The 19,914-nt window shown below is 41.4% G+C and overlaps 1 protein-coding gene and 1 pseudogene across 2 annotated transcripts in view; one reads left to right on the top strand and one right to left on the bottom strand.

The window, feature by feature from the left end:
* The window catches only part of Ube3c (ubiquitin protein ligase E3C), a 101,297-nt gene extending 83,453 nt beyond the window's left edge, over positions 1-17,844 (bottom strand). Inside the window, exons 1-4 of one of the 2 annotated variants that reach the window (NM_001427087.1) lie at positions 17,494-17,619; positions 5,328-5,381; positions 2,086-2,160; positions 1,107-1,253 (exon numbers count right to left, since the gene is read on the bottom strand). In NM_001427087.1, coding sequence (NP_001414016.1) covers positions 1,107-1,253; positions 2,086-2,160; positions 5,328-5,381; positions 17,494-17,559 — 342 coding nt within the window. In that variant the 5' untranslated portion in view covers positions 17,560-17,619. Of the gene's footprint in view, positions 1-1,106; positions 1,254-2,085; positions 2,161-5,327; positions 5,382-17,493 lie in introns of both variants that reach the window. The other variant, XM_087657916.1, reaches the window with a different exon arrangement.
* Polr2sl1 (RNA polymerase II, I and III subunit like 1) lies at positions 10,950-11,167 on the top strand (annotated as a pseudogene).
* Positions 17,845-19,914: the final 2,070 nt, after the last annotated feature.

Below are 19,914 nucleotides of genomic sequence, written 5' to 3' on the forward strand. Positions count from 1 at the left end.
TTTACTTTTCCTTTTTTAAAAAAAAATTTTATTTCATATGCATGGTTCTTCTATATGCGCCTGAAGCCCTTGGATCCCTGGGACTAGTTACAGACATTTTAGAGACAATGTGGGTGCTGGGAATTGAATTATGATTCTCTGGAAGAGCATTCAATACTCTAAAGCACTGGGCCTTCTTTCCAGCCCCTGTTGTACTTTTCTTGATCAGCTTCAGTTTACACAAAGTTCTCTCATGCCTCAGCCTAGCTCAAGTTCGGGCTGCAGAGCTAGGTCTATAGTTAAAACTCTAAGTATGCTATAAAGTAGCCCTCTGCCTTAGACTTGTTCCATTTGGGGGCTCTGCCTAGGAGTTTTCATTGTATATCCCCTTTTAATGCAATTTGGAAAATTCAATTACAGATAAATAAAAATGTCTAACCTAACAATTATATTCAAATATCATAGTATCTCCTGGGGCAAACAGAACATAAGGTTACATAAAGTTGTTTTTGTTTTTTTGTTTTGTTTTTGTTTTTGTTTTGGAGACGTCTAATGTTGGCCAGGCTAGCCTCGAATTCCTGATCCTGTTTCCATCACTCAAGTGCTGGGATTACAGATATGAACCATCCACCTAACTCTAAGTTCCACTTTTTAAAAAACACAGTTGACTGACACAACAGCTCCCTATCCCTCACTAGCAGTAACAAAAGCCTCCAGTATTTTAGAAAAATGGGTTACAATGTTTTTAAAGAGACGCTATATTTAAAAACAGATAGTAAAATATTACTATATATGCATGCAATCAATACTGAGGGTACACTTCACAGCAGCTGGACAAAGAGGCTGATGTATAGAAGAATCAGACCACACTAACAGAATGTGGCATACCCTTATTAACATTCAAAAGCTCTATAACAAAGAAATCAATTAAAAATGATTATGGACTTTAAAAGTAAAACACATCAACACGAGGTCATCTGTTAAAGATGGATTAAAAAGAAAAGAAAAGCTCACAAAGGCTTAGGGAGAAGTTATCTGGCATCCCAATCTCACCATTTCTACTCCCCAAAAAGGAGATAGAAAATAGGTTAAAAAAAAGCTAAGTAAAAAAGTCTATCTATACTCACCAAACGTTTGGAGTCTTCACTCTGTTTGTAAAAGAAGAGAAGCTGCCTTACCAAGAGGGTAAGGGCGGGACCATCAGCAATGCGGAAGGTGCCACCGGGCTGCGCAGAGTCTGCACACTGGTCAAATGCGCTTCTTTGGGTGAAGTACTGGAAGTACAGGAAGTCCTACGTCAACAAAGCTCTCTATAGTTCTTGTGATAGATAGAAATATGCACTGAGTGATTTATAGGTATGATGAACAACAACTGAGAAGTGGCTCCTGGACCATCAGTTAAAGATTAAAAACAAGCTAGTAACAAAAACTTAACTTGGGATGCTTCAAGATCTAAAATATCTACCAACAAAACCATTCCTCCTTTCTTCTTTGTAACCACCAGCTGTCTTACTTAAAATTTCCTTAAAAAAAAAAAAAAAAAAAAAAAACTCACCTACTCATAAGTCTTTAAAAAAACAAAAATATTTATTAGGAAAATACTATTATTAACACTAAATTTTATAAAATAGGCATGCAAAAATGCATACAAGACAAATACCACTTACACAAAAAAATACTGTATTTAAAATAAGTTCTTATGCGGCCTTCTAATTCCCTCTCAGTTTTCTTTTTCTTGAAGTAAATCTTGGTTCACTTTTCTTTCCTTTTTCTTCTCTTCCTCCTCCTTGTGTTTTGTTATCTGAGACAGGATAGCCCTTAGCTTTCACTATATACACCTGGTTACCCTTGAAGTCGCAGATTTGCCTGTCTCTGTGTCTACCTCCCCAGTGTAGGAGTTTACCTCCACATCCAATTCATTTTTCTTGATGTTGTTTATTTTCTATGTGTGTGGGTATTCTTATATTATGACATGTTATGAGAAGGCTGGAGTTGTTGTCTCCTTCTACCGTGTGACGTCATGGAGGTTGTCAAGGTTAGCCACAAGTGCCTTTACCTGATGAGCCACCTCTCCTGTCCACTCCTCAGTTTTAAGAACAAACTTACTTGTTGTTTCCTGTCTCTATATCCTCGAATAAATGACTGGATTATCACTGCATTTTTCAATCTTCGCCTTTCTTCCTAAATAGTGGAGGTAGGAAAGAAGAATTAGGAAAGAAGGTAGGAAAGAGTAATTGGTTAGAATCAATAAAAAATGACATTTAGTTACTTTTTTTTTTTTTTTGGTAATTAGCTATGTGCCCCATAAACCACAAAATTCATTCTTTTAAGTGCATATTTTAATGTTTAATTTTTATTATTATTTTTGTTTGTAAATAGGGTCTCTCTTTGTAGCCCTGGCTGTCCTTGAATTCACAAAGATCCTCCTGTCTTTGCCTCCCAAGTGCTGGGATTAAAGGCATGAGTCACTATGCCCAGCACTTTTATTTTTTAATATTTTATTTCTGTGCCTATATGTGGGTATGTGCATTTCAGTCAGTACAGGTATCCTTGGAGGCCAGAAGCACTGGATCCCTTGGAGCTGTGGTTACAAGTGGTTGTAAGCTGCCCAACATGATTACTGGGAATTCTTGAACACTGAGCCATCTCTCAATTCCCATCATTGAATATATTTCTAATGCACTGAGAATTATGTAGCTATTACCAACCATCTTTTTTGTTTGTTTGTTTTGCTTTGCTCTTTAAGACAGGGTTTCTCTGTATAGCCCTGGCTATTCCAAAACTCTGTAGACCAGACTGGCTTTAAACTTAAGAGGTCTGCCTGATAGAGAACAGAGAGGTACCTGGGAGGCATCCACAGGGGATCTGAGCTCTTGGAAGGTCTGAGGCTGGATGTTACTGGTGGTCACAAGCCCACGCACCTTACTATCCAGACTCTCGCTTGGTCTTTAGATCCGTGTGCTTGGTTTACAGACCAATGGTTTCTCGGCCCAGGACCCGAGAAGGAGCTCTACCATGGGGGAAGGAACCACTGGAGTTTGAAGGCTCCTGAGAGCTTGGCCTTTTTACTGTTGGGCCGTCTCTTAAACCTCCTAATACTGAGTTGGTACTTTTGGTCCCTATTTCACAAGGGTTAGGACAGATTAACCAAGAAAGGACAAGTGACAGAGACTGAAAGGGGCTGGAAAAACAAATAGGGAAAGGCCTGTCACTACAGTATAATTGATGGTTCCTATCACAAGCCTGGGTCACAAACAGATTAATTTGTTCTATGTTTATATACTGTTTAGAATGTTAACACAGGAAGGTGGATAAAATACAGTTTCTAGTGCCAAAAAAAAAAAAAAAAAAAAAAAGAGGTCTGCCTGCCTCTGCCTCTTGAGTGCTGGGATTAAAGCTATGCATACCATCATCTGGCACTGTATTTTATTTCAGGGCTTTTCATCGTTCCAACAAAGAAACCCCTTACCTATTTTAGTGCTTACCCCTCACTCCTTGCCCAGACCTCCAAGCCATTATTCATGTTTCTCAATAGAGTTTCCTAGCCTATGCATCTCATACAATGGATTCATCAATCCACAATCTTTTCTCTGATCCTTTTCACTTGGCATGGTGTTTTTAGTGTTCATACACTCTGTGGCATGTGCTAGCACATCATTTCTTTTTATGGCCAAATAAGATTTCATCATATACAGGTCTCATATTCTGTTTATCTGTTCATCAGTTGGTAGGCAATTGCTCTGTTTCCACAGTGGGTTATTATGAACAGTCCTGCTATGAACACTATGTCCACCTTTTTGAAAGATAATAGGCTTGCATATTTTGAGTACAAACCTAAGATGAAATTAACATTTCAATGACACGGTTTTCAAGATAGCTACCACCATTTTACAATCCCATCATAGATATATGAAAGAAAAAACGCAGAGAAAAGAACATAGGAAGCTGAGTGTCAGACACACTACAGAACTTCCTCAGTGGGAAACACCAACAAGAAAATGCCTTTCCTGGTACAGCATTTGAGTATCAACTGAGGTGAGTTTACCTGTGCAACTGGTTGGTTATCTTTCCTAACTGGAGTTAAGAAAAGCTGTTGTGAGGACAAACCTCACAGATAAATGTCCTAGCTGAAAATATCAACAGTGATGAGGCTGGAAATTTGTTTCTGCTACTAAGAATGTTCTTTCTTCAGCTTGCACAGCAGCAACCTCTAGGCCTTCAGTATCACTCACATCCACACTGCCCTTCTCTCAGGATCCTACCTTCAGTGCCCATTTACCCCCACATCCTCAATGAGTAGTAATGACTTGGTGGTCTTAACAGACCTCAATACCATCTTAGTCCTTGGCTGTTATGTGAGCACCACAGAGGTCTTTATCTGTCTACCATTAGTAAGTATGTCCAGCAAGCACGACAGTACCTAACAACCACAAGTTCTCAGACATCTATTAAATGCAGGAATGAATTGTTGAAATAAGACCCAAGGCAGTGGTGGAAACAGGGAGATCTAAGAGTTCTAGGATGGCCAAGGCTACAAAGACCCATGCCAGGACTACTTAGAGAGACCCTGTCTCAAAAACAAACAAACAAACAAACAAACAAACAAGTAAAATAACAAGACCCAAAACTCTTATCTAGAAAAGCAGGCCTTACAATGAAGTTGTGATTAACCACCAGAGGTATTTGAAGAAACTATCCCCAAAAGATGTAACATCAAACTCAGACACTAATAACACACAACTGCAATTCCAGCAATCCAGGAGGCAAGAAAATGGTGTTTGAAACCAGCCTAGGCTACATGTCTACGCTGGCAGGAAGGACAGGAAACAAGCATTAAAAAAGAAACAAACAGGGCTGGAGAGATGGCTCAGTGGTTAGGAGCACTGACTGCTCTTCCAGAGGTTCTGAGTTCAATTCCCCAGCAACCACATAGTGGCTCACAACCATCTGCAACAGGATTCCATGCATTCTTCTAGTGTGTCTAAAAACAGCTGCAGTGTACTCATATAAATAAAAATAAATCTTAAAAAAAGAAAAACAAACAAAACAAAAACAATTATATGAAGTAATGTGAACAATGTACATTGAGCCTTTCTAGACCTTCTGAAAACCTTACAAACAAAGGAGATAACCAAAACCCTCCATCTCTCTACCCAGAACTCAGTCTCAAGTCTATCTTCCTACAGTGGTTCAAGAATGACAAACTTACTGGAAAAATTGAACACATCTAAAACTATTGCAAAAGATAAACATACATAACATACATATATGTACACGTAACACAAAACTTTTAAAAAACTACAGAAAATGGGTTTATAAAGAGTAATATAAATAATCAAAACCATTACCTCTCTCTTGCGTCTTTCTTCCTGAGTGCGATGTAAAAGAGAAGCCTTTTCTTCCTAAACCCAAAGAGAGATAATATAAGGATAATTTTAAGCCTGAAAACATCATTATACAAAGATCACAGAATGTTGTGGCTGAAAAAAGATTCCCAAAAATCTACATAAAGTTAACACTCCCTGTTTTTGCTGGCATATGGAGAATCACATATGCAAATGAGTACTGTACAATCAGCATATACATTGACATACAAACACAATATATAGAACTAAGCTTCTCCATCTATATGTAAAGCTAAAGGGAACTATAGTTTCAGCACAGAAAACTGCAAATAAGCCTTTATCTACCACATGTCCAAAGGCCATACGATTTGCTTTAAACTTACTAAAGTTTAAAGTTTAAAGCATTACTAAAGTTTAAAAGATTCCCCATTTTTACCAAAAGTTGTTCTTGAAATTGGCCTTTTAAATTCTTTAGACAAAGAAAAGCTAGAAAAATAGTATCTCTATCAAAAACTGTTCTTTTTCAAATTGAGCTCCTAATCTTTTCCACTTTTCTATACAACCAAACTCTGAATAGGCAACTAAACACAAGTTCAACATTAACTCCACAAGCTTTCCACTAGTGGACTCTATCTGCTCTCAAATCACACTCAACATCCCTCATAGCACTTGGTGGCCAACTACAACACTCACCATAACAGTTCCTGTCTTGAATTTATGTCTTGATCCTATCTACCAGCTTTAGTTTCCAACATTCTCTCATGATTCAAGTGACATCACACAAGAATGATAGACATATTTTAATCCATAGGACCAGGTCTATCTCCATGACTCTGTACTTACACAAATAAGTAATAAGAGGGGAGGGGTGGGGATCAGTCTCCACTACAACTAGTCAATCGACAGAACAGTCTTAAGCACCAGGCAGTAACTGCTGCAGGTAAGAACCCCTGAAGCATGTTAATACCAACTCCTCAATGCGTGGGAATGAGAATTTCCCTGGCCTCAATCTCGGGATAGTCACAATTACCAAGGGAAAGATAGCAAATCACAATGAAGAAAACTTGTAGACACCAACCCAAGTATCAGAGAAACAAACATTACAAAATAAAACCTCAGGGGCCATCAACTCCAGCTTAGAACATCCCAAAAGACACAATGTGACTATTCTGGTAGTCTTACCAAAGACATAAAGTACATGCATTTATTTGAAGAAAAGACTTTATATCTCAAGGGTGTAATATGTACACTTGTAATAAACACATGAACAAAATAGATTACCTTTAAAATTACATTTTAAACTAGATCAGACAAAGGTCCATAATCTGAGCTACTCAAGAGGGTAAATTCAAGGCAAGCCTGGGTAACTTAGTGAGAATTCATCTTATTTAAAAAAAAAAGTTTGGTGAGGCTAGCTGGAGATATATATCTTACTGCCATTATAACATGTATGAAGTCCCCAATTCAATTTCCAGTACTACCAAAATAAACTTAGTTGTTAATTTTGTTTTTTTGAGACAGGGTTTCCCTCTATGTAGGCCTGGCTGGTCTCAAACTCACAGAGATCCACCTGCTTCTGCCCCCTGAGCGCTGGAATCAAAAATATACACTACCACACCTAGTAAGATAATCTTTAATTAAATTAAATATCAATAGGGGTTGTATGAGGTATCATTCTATAGGAGCTGTCCTTGGGTTTTTTTTTTTTTTTTTTTTTTTTTTTTGAGGTAGTTGTCTGTTTGATTGCTTGTTCTTTGTTTTAAGACAGGATCTCATTATGTAGACCAAGATCACATTGAATTCACAACAATCTACCTGCCTTTGCAGATTAAAGGTCTCCCAGTAGTACCTAGAGCTCCCTGATTTGGCTAGGCTGGCTGGCCACCAAGTCCCAGGGATCAGTCAATCTCCACCTCACCAGTATTGGGATTGCAAGCTTATTCATTGCTACCATGACTGAGGATCAAACTCAGGTTCTCGATTTTATATGGGGAGCACTTTTTCAATTGAGCTGTCACACCCCATCCCAGCTTCCAAACTGTATGTAACATTACCAGTTGGGAGATAGAAGGATTAGAAATAAAACTAAAACAAAACAATACAAACCAGACAAAACCCTACAGTCCTGAAACCTGGCATCCTCATGAACAAAGAAGGGCTCTGGCAGTTTCCACTATGTAGAGAAAAATCCTTTTGCTGATGGGTATCAATACGCATGCATTCTGTTCAATTACCCAGGACTGTTTCCTCTGTAGAACACTGTCTGCTTCACAGAAGAGTCAGTGAGAGAAACCATCCTGCAGAAGGGACAGCTGAGGGTAACAGGTGTCTAGTGCAATATACAAGCAAACAGAAATAAGCATCTTCCAAAGGAAATGCCCTGAGGCTCCCCCAATGCCAGGAGATCCAATGCTCTTGTCTGGCTTTGCAGGCTCTAAACATGCATATGAAGCATAAACATACATGCAAGCAAAACATACAGAATAAATTAAAATTAAAATTACAAAAATAGTTCTTACAAGATAGGATACTAGGGCTGGAAAGATGACTTGGCAAGTAAGAGCACTTGTTCTCTGAGAGGACCCAGGTTTGTTTTTCAGCACCTTCATGTTTCAGAGCCATCCATAACACTAAGAGGATCTGAAGCCTTCTTCCAACTTCCATAGGCACAAAGCACACATGCAGTACATACATACACGCAGGAAAACACACAAACGTTTTTTAAAAATCTTAAGGAAAAACAGTGGACAAACAGGATTATGTAAAACTAAACAAGGGGTTGGAATACACAGCAAAGCAACAAAAACAGAGACCCTGCCTCAAACTAGTTATCTTCTGATTTCCACATATTCACTGTTACCCCCTACATACACACACCATACATATACACACTGTTGTATGACTTTTCCTGGAGAAGCTGAACAAATGTCTATTCACTCAAGATTGGATACCAACAAGAGACAAACAAACAAACCCAACTCTACCAACAAACTGATGAACCAATTAGTTTACTAGATTGCTTACAAAAATATGGACAGCTCAAAGACAGCTGCTTTACCAAAAACCTCATCCATCATGGACCTTCACAAAAGTGGCACCTCTGGAGTGCTCTGCAGGACATGTAGGCCACTCAACAAATTAGAAAGTCTCCTTAATATTTATATAACCTTGAGGAGCAAGGAACGATGATGGTTTGTATATGCTTGGCCCAGAGAGTGGCACTATTAGTGGGTGTGGACTTGGAGTAGGTGTTGTCACTGTGGGTGTAGGCTTTAAGACCCTCATCCTAGCTGCCTGGAAGTCAGTATTCTGCTAGCAACCTTCAAATGAAGATATAGAACTCTCAGCTCTGCCTGCACCATGACTGCCTGGACACTGCCATGCTCCCACCTTGGTGATAACAGACTGAACCTCTGAACCTGTAAGCCAGTCTCGATTAAATGTTGTCCTTTGTAGACTTGTATTGGTCATGGTGACTGTTCACAGCAGTAAAACCCTAAGACAGGGACCTTGTACATCTTATAGGTTCAAGAAACTTCCTGAGAGTTGTGAGTTCTTTATTTCCCTCACCTTACTGACCCTTCCTCTAGAATGGGAATATTTTATTTAGGATTGTCTTAGTGTTTCTATTCCTGCACAAAACATCATGACCAAGAAGCAAGTTGGGGAAGGAAAGGGTTAACTTACACTTCTCTATTGTCTTCATCACCCAAGGAAGTCAGGACGGGAACTCAAGCAGGTCAGGAAGCAGGAGCCATGGAGAGATGTTACTTACTGGCTTACTTCCCCTGGCTTGCTCAGCTTGCTTTCTTATAAAAGCCAAGACTACCAGTCCAGGGATGACACCACCCACAATGGGTCCTCCCACCCTTGATCACTAATTGAGAAAATGCCTTACAGCTGGATCTCATGGAAGCATTTCCTCAAGGGAGGCTCCTTTCTCTGTGATAACTCCAGCTTGTGTCAAGTTGATACACAAAACAAGCCAATACAAGGACACTGCTACACAACACTATACACATATCCAAAATAAATAAGTAGCTATTAAAATAAAATGAAATCAATTCTGTACAGCAAAAGAAACCATCAACAAAAAGAGGCAACAACTTACAGAAAAGGAAGAAATATTTGACAAAGGCTTAATGCTCAGAACATATACATTCCAAAAAAAAGTCCACCCAAATCCAAAATACAATTTTTAAAATGGGCAGATTATCTAAAGAGACAGTTCTCAAAATACAACCATACGAAAAAAATTGCTCACAACACATGCCTTTAATCCCAGCACTCAGGCAGGAGGCAGGGACAGATGAAGCATCTCTGAGTTAGGAGGCCATCCTGATCTACAGAGCAAGTTCCAGGATAGCTAGACACAGAGAAACTGTCTTGAAAACAAAACAAACTTACAAAAACACAAAAGAGGAAAAGAAAAGAAAAAAGTAAAAAACTGCTCACTATCAATTACTAGCCAAAAAAGAAATACAAATCAGTTTTGACGAGATGGTTCATTGGCTAAGATTATTGGTTACTCTTTCAGAGAAGCAAAGGTTGATTCCCAGCACCCACCTGGCAGTTCACAAACACCACTAACTCCAGTCTCAACATATCGAACACTATCTTGGGCCTCCATAAGCAGAAGGCATGTACAGGGAAGCAAAATTCTAATATATATTAAAAATAAAGAAATCAAATTTAAAAAACTCACAAACAAATACACTCTCTCCAGTTACAAAACTATTGTCAAAAGACTGAATAAATGAATGCTAATGAAAAGACAGGAAAAAAGTCTTATACACTGTTGGTGGGTATGTAAACTAGTACGGCCATTTATGTACATCAGTGTAGGGGTTCCTCAAAAATTACATACAGGTTTACCACATACACACTACCATGTATCACATTTTGCAAAAGGAAATGAAATCCAGCATATTAAAAATGCCTACAAGTCATCCTATTGTGGCATAGTTCACAAGGGCCTGGAAGGAAACCAATCTAGGTGCCTATCCCAGATGAATAAAAAGAAATGTGGTACACATACATACACAAGGAATATTATTCAGTTAAGAAGAATGAAATCCTATCTATAAGAAAAATGGGTGGAACTGGAAGACATGTTAAATGAAATAAAACAAACATAGAAAGACAAATATGGTTAAGTTCTCTCACACATATGAATGCTTTAAAAAGAAAAAAGTCCAGGGCAGGGACTAGAGAGGTAGTTCAGCAGTTATGAGCACTTATTTCTCCTGTAGCGGTCCTGGGTTCCAATCCCAGCACCTACATGGAGGCTCACAACATCTTTAACTTCAGTTGTGGGGAGAAGAGGTCTGATGCCTCTTCTGACTTTCACAGGCTCCTGCAAGCTTTAGTGAGCATATATACACTCAGGTGAACACACACAGACAATAAAAGACGTAAGTAAATAAATTTAGGTGTATTTATGTGTGGGGTGTTTTGCTTTAATGTTAGGTATGTGTACCATGTACATACCTAGCACCCACAAAAGGTGTCAATTTATGGATGGTTGCAAGCTGCCAGGTTGGGGGTTGGGAATTGAACCTGTGCTTTCTTACCCTCTGAGCAATCTCTTCAACCCAACAAATATTTTATTTTTAAAAAGTAAATCTGGAGACGCTGCCATGATCATCCCAGTTTGCTGCTTCACCTGCGGGAAGATCATTGGTAACAAATGGGAAGCCTATCTGGGTCTGCTGCAGGCCATGTACACCGAGGGGGATGCCCTGGACACTCTGGACCTGAAGCGCTACTGCTGCCGCTGCATGCTGCTCGCACACGCGGACCTGATTGAGAAACTGCTGAACTATGCACTCCTAGAGAAGTGACTGCTGGAGCCTCCCCTCCTCAGCTGGCCAACCAATCTGTCATGCTGTATTCAAACTAAGGTGTTGGGGGATGTGGGTGTATTGCCTGGCTGTGGCCCTGTGGCTAAGTCCTGTCACCCTGGAAGGAACTTTACTAAAAGTAAAGACCTTTGCAGAACCATCACAAAAAAAAAAAAAAGAAATTATAACTAGTACAGAAGAACAGATGGTAAGGAAAGAGAAAAACAGACAACAGAACAAGTTCTAGGTGGCGACAATACACTATAGACTTATAGACTTCATGAAGAGAAGGGTTCACAGGCTCCGAATATAAGAAAATAATAAGGGGTCAGTGTGAAGGCTCAGGTACCTGAGAGTGCCTGAGAAGGCCTGCTTCCAAGCCTCGTAACCTGAGTTCTATCCCTGAAATCCACGGGACAGAACGATAGAACTGACACCCAGAAATTGCTCGACTTTCCAATCATGTGCCATTTCACAAAGAATGTGAAAATTTTGTTTTTAAAAGTAAAAGAGGGCTGGAGAGATGGCTCAGTGGTTAAGAGCACTGACTGCTCCTCCAGAGGTCCTGAGTTCAAATCCCAGCAATCACATGGTGGCTCACAACCATCTGTAATGAAATCTGATGCCCTCTGCTGGTGTATCTGAAGACAGTTACAGTGTACTTATATACAATCAATCAATCAATCAATCAATCAATCTTTAAAAAAAAGAGTTCTTGTGTCTTTTTAAAAAAAAAAAAAGTAAAAGAAGGGCTGGAGAGATGGCTCAGTGATTAAGAGTACTGATTGCTCTTCCAGAGGTCCTGAGTTCAATTCCCAGCAATCACAAGGTGGCTCACAACCATCTGTAATGGGATCCAACGCCCTCTTCTGGTGTGTCTGAGGACAGCTGCAAGTATACTCATAAAATAAATAAATAAAAATCCTTTAAGGAAGGAAGGAAGGAAGGAAGGAAGGAAGGAAGGAAGGACAGACAGATGGACAAACAGTGCTGGTGGTGCTTGTCTTAATTTCAGACTACAGGAGGCAGAGCAGGCAGATGTGAGTTCCAGGACAGCCAGAATTCTTACACAGAGAAACCCTGTCTTGAAAGTCAAAATGAATGAACGATTTTTTTAAATGTGGAAGATGGTTGGGAATATAACAACAGTGTTAGAGCACTTGCCTGGCACATTTATGAGGCCTTGAGTTTGATCCTCAATAGCATTTAGAAGCCAGCCAATAACTAAACCGGCAAAGCTCCATACTCTGCATGTGCTAAAATGGCCCTGTGCTCCATAAATATGTGCAAATATGTTTATCTTTTTTGAAACTTTAAGTTTGATTAGAGACTTTTAAATACAAGCTCATTAATACTACTAAAAAATAAGATAAAAGAAATAAGACAAAATCTGGATGATATAACTTTGGTGAAGAAATTTTAGACCTATCAGAAACCTAAACCATGGTTCGGTCCCCAGCTCCGAAAAAAAGAACCAAAAAAAAAAAAAAAAAAACCTAAACCATGAAAACAAAGATAAATTGGACTTCATAAGAGTAAAATTTTCTGCTTTATGAAAAACATCATTAAAAGAATGAAAGAACCAAGAGTGTGAAAAAATATTTACAGAAAACATATGAAAACAGATTTGTATCTACAGCACTCACAAAATGGAAATAAAGAACTTAACAGTAAGAAATCAAACAACTCAGACACCTGATCAAAAACATACATATGGCATACATATACACCAGGTGTGGTGGTGTACTTAAGGCACTTAAAATCCTAGAACTTGCATCTAATTCCAGCACAGAAGAATCTTGAGTTAAGGGACAGCCTGGATATTTATCAAAAATCTGTTTCAAAAAACCAGGGTCTGGAGATACAGTCTACCACATACAACACTCTGGGTTCAGTCCCCACCCAACATTGCAAAGGAATATTATGAATAAAAAGAGTACTCATTGATATTTACCCAAATTCAAAACTTATACACACAAATGTTTAGTGCTTTACTCATAATTGCCCCAAATTTGGAAGCAATCATGAGTCTTTCAATACAGCTGAATAAGACAAACTGGTACATACCATGAAATATTATTAAATGGGAGAAGTGTTTTCACTTCTCATAAGCAAGCTGCTAAGTGTAAGGTCAATTTGCAGGTCTAGGTGTGGTGGCTCACATGGGAAGCTTAAAGTAGGAGAGTAGTTAAGTTTTAGGCCAACTTCAGCTACATAGGGAGAGCTTATATTAAAAAAAAAAAAGACAATATATAAAAGTCAAACCACAGAAAATGTTTTGGTTTTTTTTTCCTTTTCTTTTTTTTAGGAGCTGGGGACTGAACCCAGGGCCTTGTGTTTGCTAGGGAAGCACTCTACCACTGAGCTAAATCCCCAATCCCCCACAGAAAATGTTTTTAACATCAATAACAGAAACCAAAAAGACTGCAGTAAATAGAAGGGATATTTGAGAACTTTTTTCTACCCATTTTTCTTAAACCATTGTTAATGTATGTAGCATACTATTAATACAAAATAAGATGCAGGCTGGTGGGATGGCTCAGCAGGTAAAGGTACTTGTAGCCAAACCTGACATCCTGAGTTTGATCCCTGGAACCACACAGAAGAAAGATAGAACTGACTTCCACACAATGTCCACAGGAATGCTCTGGCACTCACATGCCCATACACATAAGATAAATATTATTTTAAGATTGAAATAAAATAGTTAGCAAGGCAATGGAAAGATATGGAGGAACCTTAAAATGCATATAAAAGTGAAAGAAGTTGTTCTGAGAGGCTGTGTTTTAGGATTCCAACACTGACATTTTGGGGGAAAGCAACGCTATGTAGACAGAATTGATAAAGGTAAGCATAGGAAGGGCAGTGTCGAGGCTGAGAACAATGGGGTTTAAAGGCAATGGGAACTATTCTGTATGATGCTGGGTTAGGGTTAGGTCATTATAGTAATCATTTATCAGAATCCTAAGATGCAGAGCCCTGTAGACTTCAGCGGACAATGTTACACAGGAACAAATTCAACACATAGGGACTCTACCACCTGCTCCACTGTCTATAGCCTGCTTTGGAGGATAAAGCAATGAGCAAACATTGAAATGACTATAATTCAACTACCACTATTAGATTAAGTAAGTAGCTGTGCAAACTTGCAAAGGTAATGTTAAAGTCATTCCTCCTACCTACAACTTTTCTACACCCACATATACTCTCACTTCAATCTGAAAGTAGTTCACAACCATATACACCTGGTCTTTCCAGGCTCTTCCCTGTATTTTTTTTTATTCATTTATTATATATATATAAGTACACTGTAGCTGTCTTCAGATAACACCAGAAGGGGGCATCGGATCTCTTTACAGATGGTTGTGAGCCACCATGTGGTTGCTGGGAATTGAACTCAGGACCTCTGGAAGAGTAGTCGGGTGCCCTTAACCGCTGAGCCATCTCTCCAGCCCTCTTCCCTGTATTTTTATTCATTGCCTCTCCTCATTTTGCCTTGTCCCATTCTGTAAAACTTGGTCAAGTTGTCCTATCACCCAAACCTTCCTCAGACTTCAAATTCTTTCTCCCTGCCATCCACTCAATCTTCTAGTCTTTTACAGAGAGGCACTGTACACCCCCCCAATTCCTCACCTAACTGAAGTCTTGACTTCAGCTCCTGTTATCTTAAGGGACACACTCACTAGTCACAGTCTTCCAGTCTCAAATCTAGATTATGTTGTTATCTGGAGACATCGATTCAGCATTCAACACTTCTGGCCCACTTCTTCCTTCTATAAACTCATTCCCCCAGACATCAGTCTCCTTAGGTTTCCAAGGTGTGATACTTCCTGTCCCAAACTTGAATCAGCAACTAAGCTGCCAGTTCACCGACATCCCTCATACCGCCATGTCTACTCAGATTCCTCTGGTTCCATACATGCCTGAACCCCACAGGAACTTCAGCATTCACTCCTCAAGCTCTGCTCCCCTGTAGTCTTCCCCTAGCTTAAGCACACACCTGGAATGATCTGTGCTGAAAGAGTCCCTCTCCTCATCCCTCAAAGGCTGAGACTCAACTCAAAGGTAGAAAACATGACCCAGCCAAGATTTCCTCTCCAGACATTCAGGTATGGAGATCAAGCCACTCAACCAGGAAACATGTCCACTGCTTGGCTAGAATGAAATAAGTGGACAGGCCTATATACAGAGGCAAAGTCAGGAGTGCAACTCAAAGAGAATAGCTGAGCTAAACTACCTTGGTGCTGGTCGCAAGGAATCTGGGCAGTTTTTGTTCATTTGCTTTTCTGCACTTAGTTTCAGTGGATTTCTGTACTTGCAATCAAATGACTGCTAAGATAGTCTTCTATCAGGATGTATCCTGATTTCAAAAGCACAGACTTGGAGCTGGGCAGAGGCAGAAGGACTGTACATAAATTTGACACCAGCGTGGGCTACACAGTGAGTTCCAGGCCAGCCAGGACTGCAGGATAAGGTCCTGTCTCAAATATAACAATATACAAGTAGAAGATGCGAGAACTAAAGCAGTGGAACCCAGCGCACACCTGCTTCAAACTTCCTATCCTACTTCCCACTTTTCTAAATCAACCAATTCTGTGTTTCTGTATTAGTCTGAGAGAAATACAAAAACAAACAATCGAACAAACAAAAACCAGTCACTATTACACCATAACTTTTCAAGGTGTAAATCTTATCTCCCCAAAACAAGACTATAAACTCATCATGTCTTTTCCAGTGTATAGCTCTTACAGATAATAAACATAAAAATATTCATTTAACTTTAAAAAAGGAAAAGACTAAACAAACAATTTTCCACTAAGTTCAAGAAGGAAAAGATTTCAAATATACCAGAGTGGCTAAAATTCCAAAGACTCTCAATAACACTTATTGGCCAGGATGTGAGTCAACAGTGCCCTCTGATGACTCTGATGGTTGTAGGGTAGTAAGCACATCAGCTAGGGAAGCAACGGGCAATGTGCACTAGAAGAACACATGTGTAAGCAACGTCCACCAAGATACATGTAATAAGCACCCAAGGAAACCAGAATGGGTTAATTGTGTTTTATTCATGTCCTGACTAACCGGGACACAGTGGGATGGGAGAATCTATCAAAGAAAACATCTAGCTCAAGAAGCAAAGCACAAAGGCTGACCAAGCTGCACCCACTTCATCTGACCTAGTTTATACCAAGCTCAACAGTTAAAACTGATCAGTAGTAACAGGTCAGAAAAGCAGTTTCCTTGGTGAAGAACAACTGTGGATAGGAATGCCAGGAACATTCTTTATCAGGAGCGATCATTTACATATGGATGTGTCCAGATAAAAATCCTTTATAAAATGAGGCTGGAGCAAAGGCCCAGCAGCACTGCTCTTGCACATACAATAATTTGGAAAAGGAAAAAGACAAAAATTTACATTAAAGGGCTAGGGAGATGGCTAAGCAGTTAAGGTCACTTACTGCTTTTGCTGAGGGTCTGGGTATTGTTCCTACTACCCACATGCCAACCCACAATTGTTCTTAACTCCAATTCCAGGAGATCCGAAACCCTCTTCTGACCTCTGCAGGAACTAAGCAAGCCTGTGGTGCACATAGTTACATGCAGACAAACACTCATACGTATAATTTTTTTTAAAATAAAGCTTTAAAATGTTGCCTAAAAGAAAAAAAATCGTTTTAACTCTAGGGATCCTGTCTGGATTCGGTACTCTGCCTACAGCATTACGGCCGGTTGCCCTCATCCTTCAGACTGTCCCAGAAAGCCGAGCAGTGTCAAAACCTTCACAAGGGAAAGATCCAGAAGAGACCCAGGCCCCAGGCAGGCACAACTCTGTATTGCTTGCTCCGAGTATAGCAGACTAAAGCGAGACGCAGGCTACAAAGACCTTGTCCTACCTGTCCCCTCCCACTTCACAGACATGAAGGACTCTTCTCTAAGCTGTTCTTGAGGGCAGGGAACTCCAAGCTTGTGAGGAGCGGGCATATCAAGTTTATAACTTGTAAAGAGCTCTTAAAGCGAGGGTAGGGGGGAGTACCTGCCTCGCACTGCTGGAGAGCTAACCGTGTAACGCCCCAGCCACAGACTGCCGGTGCACGTGTTTCCAGGGCAAAACTGCGGCCCTTGGGCAGGCGCGGCGAGGCCGCAATGAATGACCCAGCCACTCAGTTCGAGGCTCGACAGCGCTCCTCTGGCGCCTCCTCACAGACCTGTCAGGACTGCACAGCAGCCGCACCCGACCGGAGCTCGCTCCAGTGAACTGCGGAGCAGCGCCGCCCGGGTGCTGACAGGCCCGGGTTCGGTTAACACCTCGGGCCGCACTGCCTCACCTTCCTGCTCGCGCCACCGAGAGACACCTTGGGCCTTGTCTTGAAGTCGCCTTCGAAGCTGAACATCTTCGCCGCCTATCCCATCTGCGCGGCCCGGCAGGCGACAGAGCGGCCGGGGGCGGGCCCGGCGGGCTGGGCGGGGCCCGGCAGGGTCGCGGCCTCGCTGTCCCGCGCCGCCCCGCCTGCGGCTCAGCGCTCTCCGCCCTGCACGCGGGCGCGAGCGCGGCGACGCTGGAGGCCGGCCTGTCCACGCTGCTTAATCCACGGCGCGCCGCCGCCGAGCGAGGGGCGCTCCGACTCGAGCCTGCACCGCGTTGCCGTCGGAACCAAGATGGTGACCGCCCGCACTGCGCGCGCGGTCCCGTGAACGCGCGCGGTCCGGTCATCGACGGCGCAGCGCTCCTCCCAGCAGCCACTGCGAGCGCCGGCGCCGGCTTTGGCGTCATCATCAATAACACAGTGCTCCTCCCGGCAGCCCTTGTGCTTGCCTGCGTGCGCGGCTCCGCCGGGCGCACCTCTCTTCCGCGCGTGCGTCATGCCGCCAGCCGATTTCCACCACTCCCACCCCCCCGCCCCCGCCATTGACGCCGTCGGGGTCACGCGCATTGCATTACTGGAGACAGGAAACCTGCAGAAGAGGCCACACCCACCGTCCAACTAGATGTGAGGGGGAACAGGTTACTAATGCAGAGAATTTGCACCATGACTCAGAGAAGAATAATACATTACACACGAACAAAAGTATTTCTGAACATACACTTGACACATAAATGTACACCATACACATAGATACACAAATACACACCAACACCTGTAAGTTATACCACACAACATATGCATGGATATATAGCTAACATACACGTTTAAGATACCAGTTCTGCAAAACACCAATGGCTCTAAGATCAAGGATCGACAAATGGGATCTCATAAAACTGCAAAGCTTCTGTAAGGCAAAGGACACTGTGGTTAGGACAAAAACGGCAACCAACAGATTGGGAAAAGATCTTTACCAATCCTACAACAGATAGAGGGCTTATATCCAAAATATAAAAGGACTCAAGAAGTTAGACCGCAGGAAGACAAATAACCCTATTAAAAAATGGAGTTCAGAGCTAAACAAAGAATTCACAGTTGAGGAATGCCAAATGACTGAGAAACACCTCAAGAAATGTTCAACATCTTTAGTCATAAGGGAAATGCAAATCAAAACAACCCTGAGATTTCACCTCACACCAGTGAGAATGGCTAAGAGCAAAAACTAAGGTGACAGCAAATGCTGGCGAGGATGCGGAGAAAGAGGAACACTCCTCCATTGTTGGTGGGATTGCAGACTGGTTCAACCATTCTGGAAATCAGTCTGGAGGTTCCTCAGAAAATTGGACATTGAACTGCCTGAGGACCCAGCTATACCTCTCTTGGGCATATTCCCAAAAGATGCCCCAACATATAACAAAGACACATGCTCCACTCTGTTCATAGCAGCCTTATTTATAATAGCCAGAAGCTGGAAAGAACCCAGATGCCCTTCAACAGAGGAATGGATACAGAAAATGTGGTACATCTACACAATGGAATATTACTCAGCTATCAAAAACAATGACTTTATGAAATTCGTAGGCAAATGGATGGAACTAGAAAATATCATCCTGAGTGAGGTAACCCAATCACAGAAAAACACACATGGTATGCACTCATTGATAAGTGGCTACTAGCCCAAATGCTTGAATTGCCCTAGATGCACAGAACACATGAAACTCAAGAAGGATACCAAAATGCGAATGCTTCACTCTTTCTTTAAAAGGGGAACAAGAATACCCTTGGCAGGGAATAGGGAGGCAAAGTTTAAAACAGAGGCAGAAGGAACACCCATTCAGAGCCTGCCCCACATGTGGCCCATACATATACAGCCACCAAACTAGATAAGATGGATGAAGCAAAGAAGTGCAGGCTGACAGGAACTGGATGTAGATCTCTCCTAAGAGACACAGCCAGAATACAGCAAATACATAGGCGAATGCCAGCAGCAAACCACTGAACTGAGAACGGGACCCCCGTTGAAGGAATCAGAGAAAGGAATGGAAGAACTTAAAGGGACTTGAGACCCCATATGAACAACAATGCCAAGCAACCAGAACTTCCAGGGACTAAGCCACTACCTAAAGACTATACATGGACTGACCCTGGACTCTGACCTCATAGGTAGCAATGAACAGCCTAGTAAGAGCACCAGTGGAAGGGGAAGCCCTTGGTTCTGCCAAGACTGAACCCTCGTGAACGTGATATTTGGGGGGAGGGCGGGAATAGGGGGAGGATGAGGAGGGGAACACCCATCTAGAGGGGGGGAGGGGTTAGGGGGATGTTGGCCCAGAAACCTGGAAAGGGAATGATAATTAAAATGTAAATAAGAAACACTCAAGTTAA

The sequence above is a fragment of the Rattus norvegicus genome, chromosome 4 (genome assembly GCF_021556685.1).
Source record: "Rattus norvegicus strain SHRSP/BbbUtx chromosome 4, alternate assembly SHRSP_T2T, whole genome shotgun sequence".
NCBI lineage: Eukaryota > Metazoa > Chordata > Mammalia > Rodentia > Muridae > Rattus > Rattus norvegicus.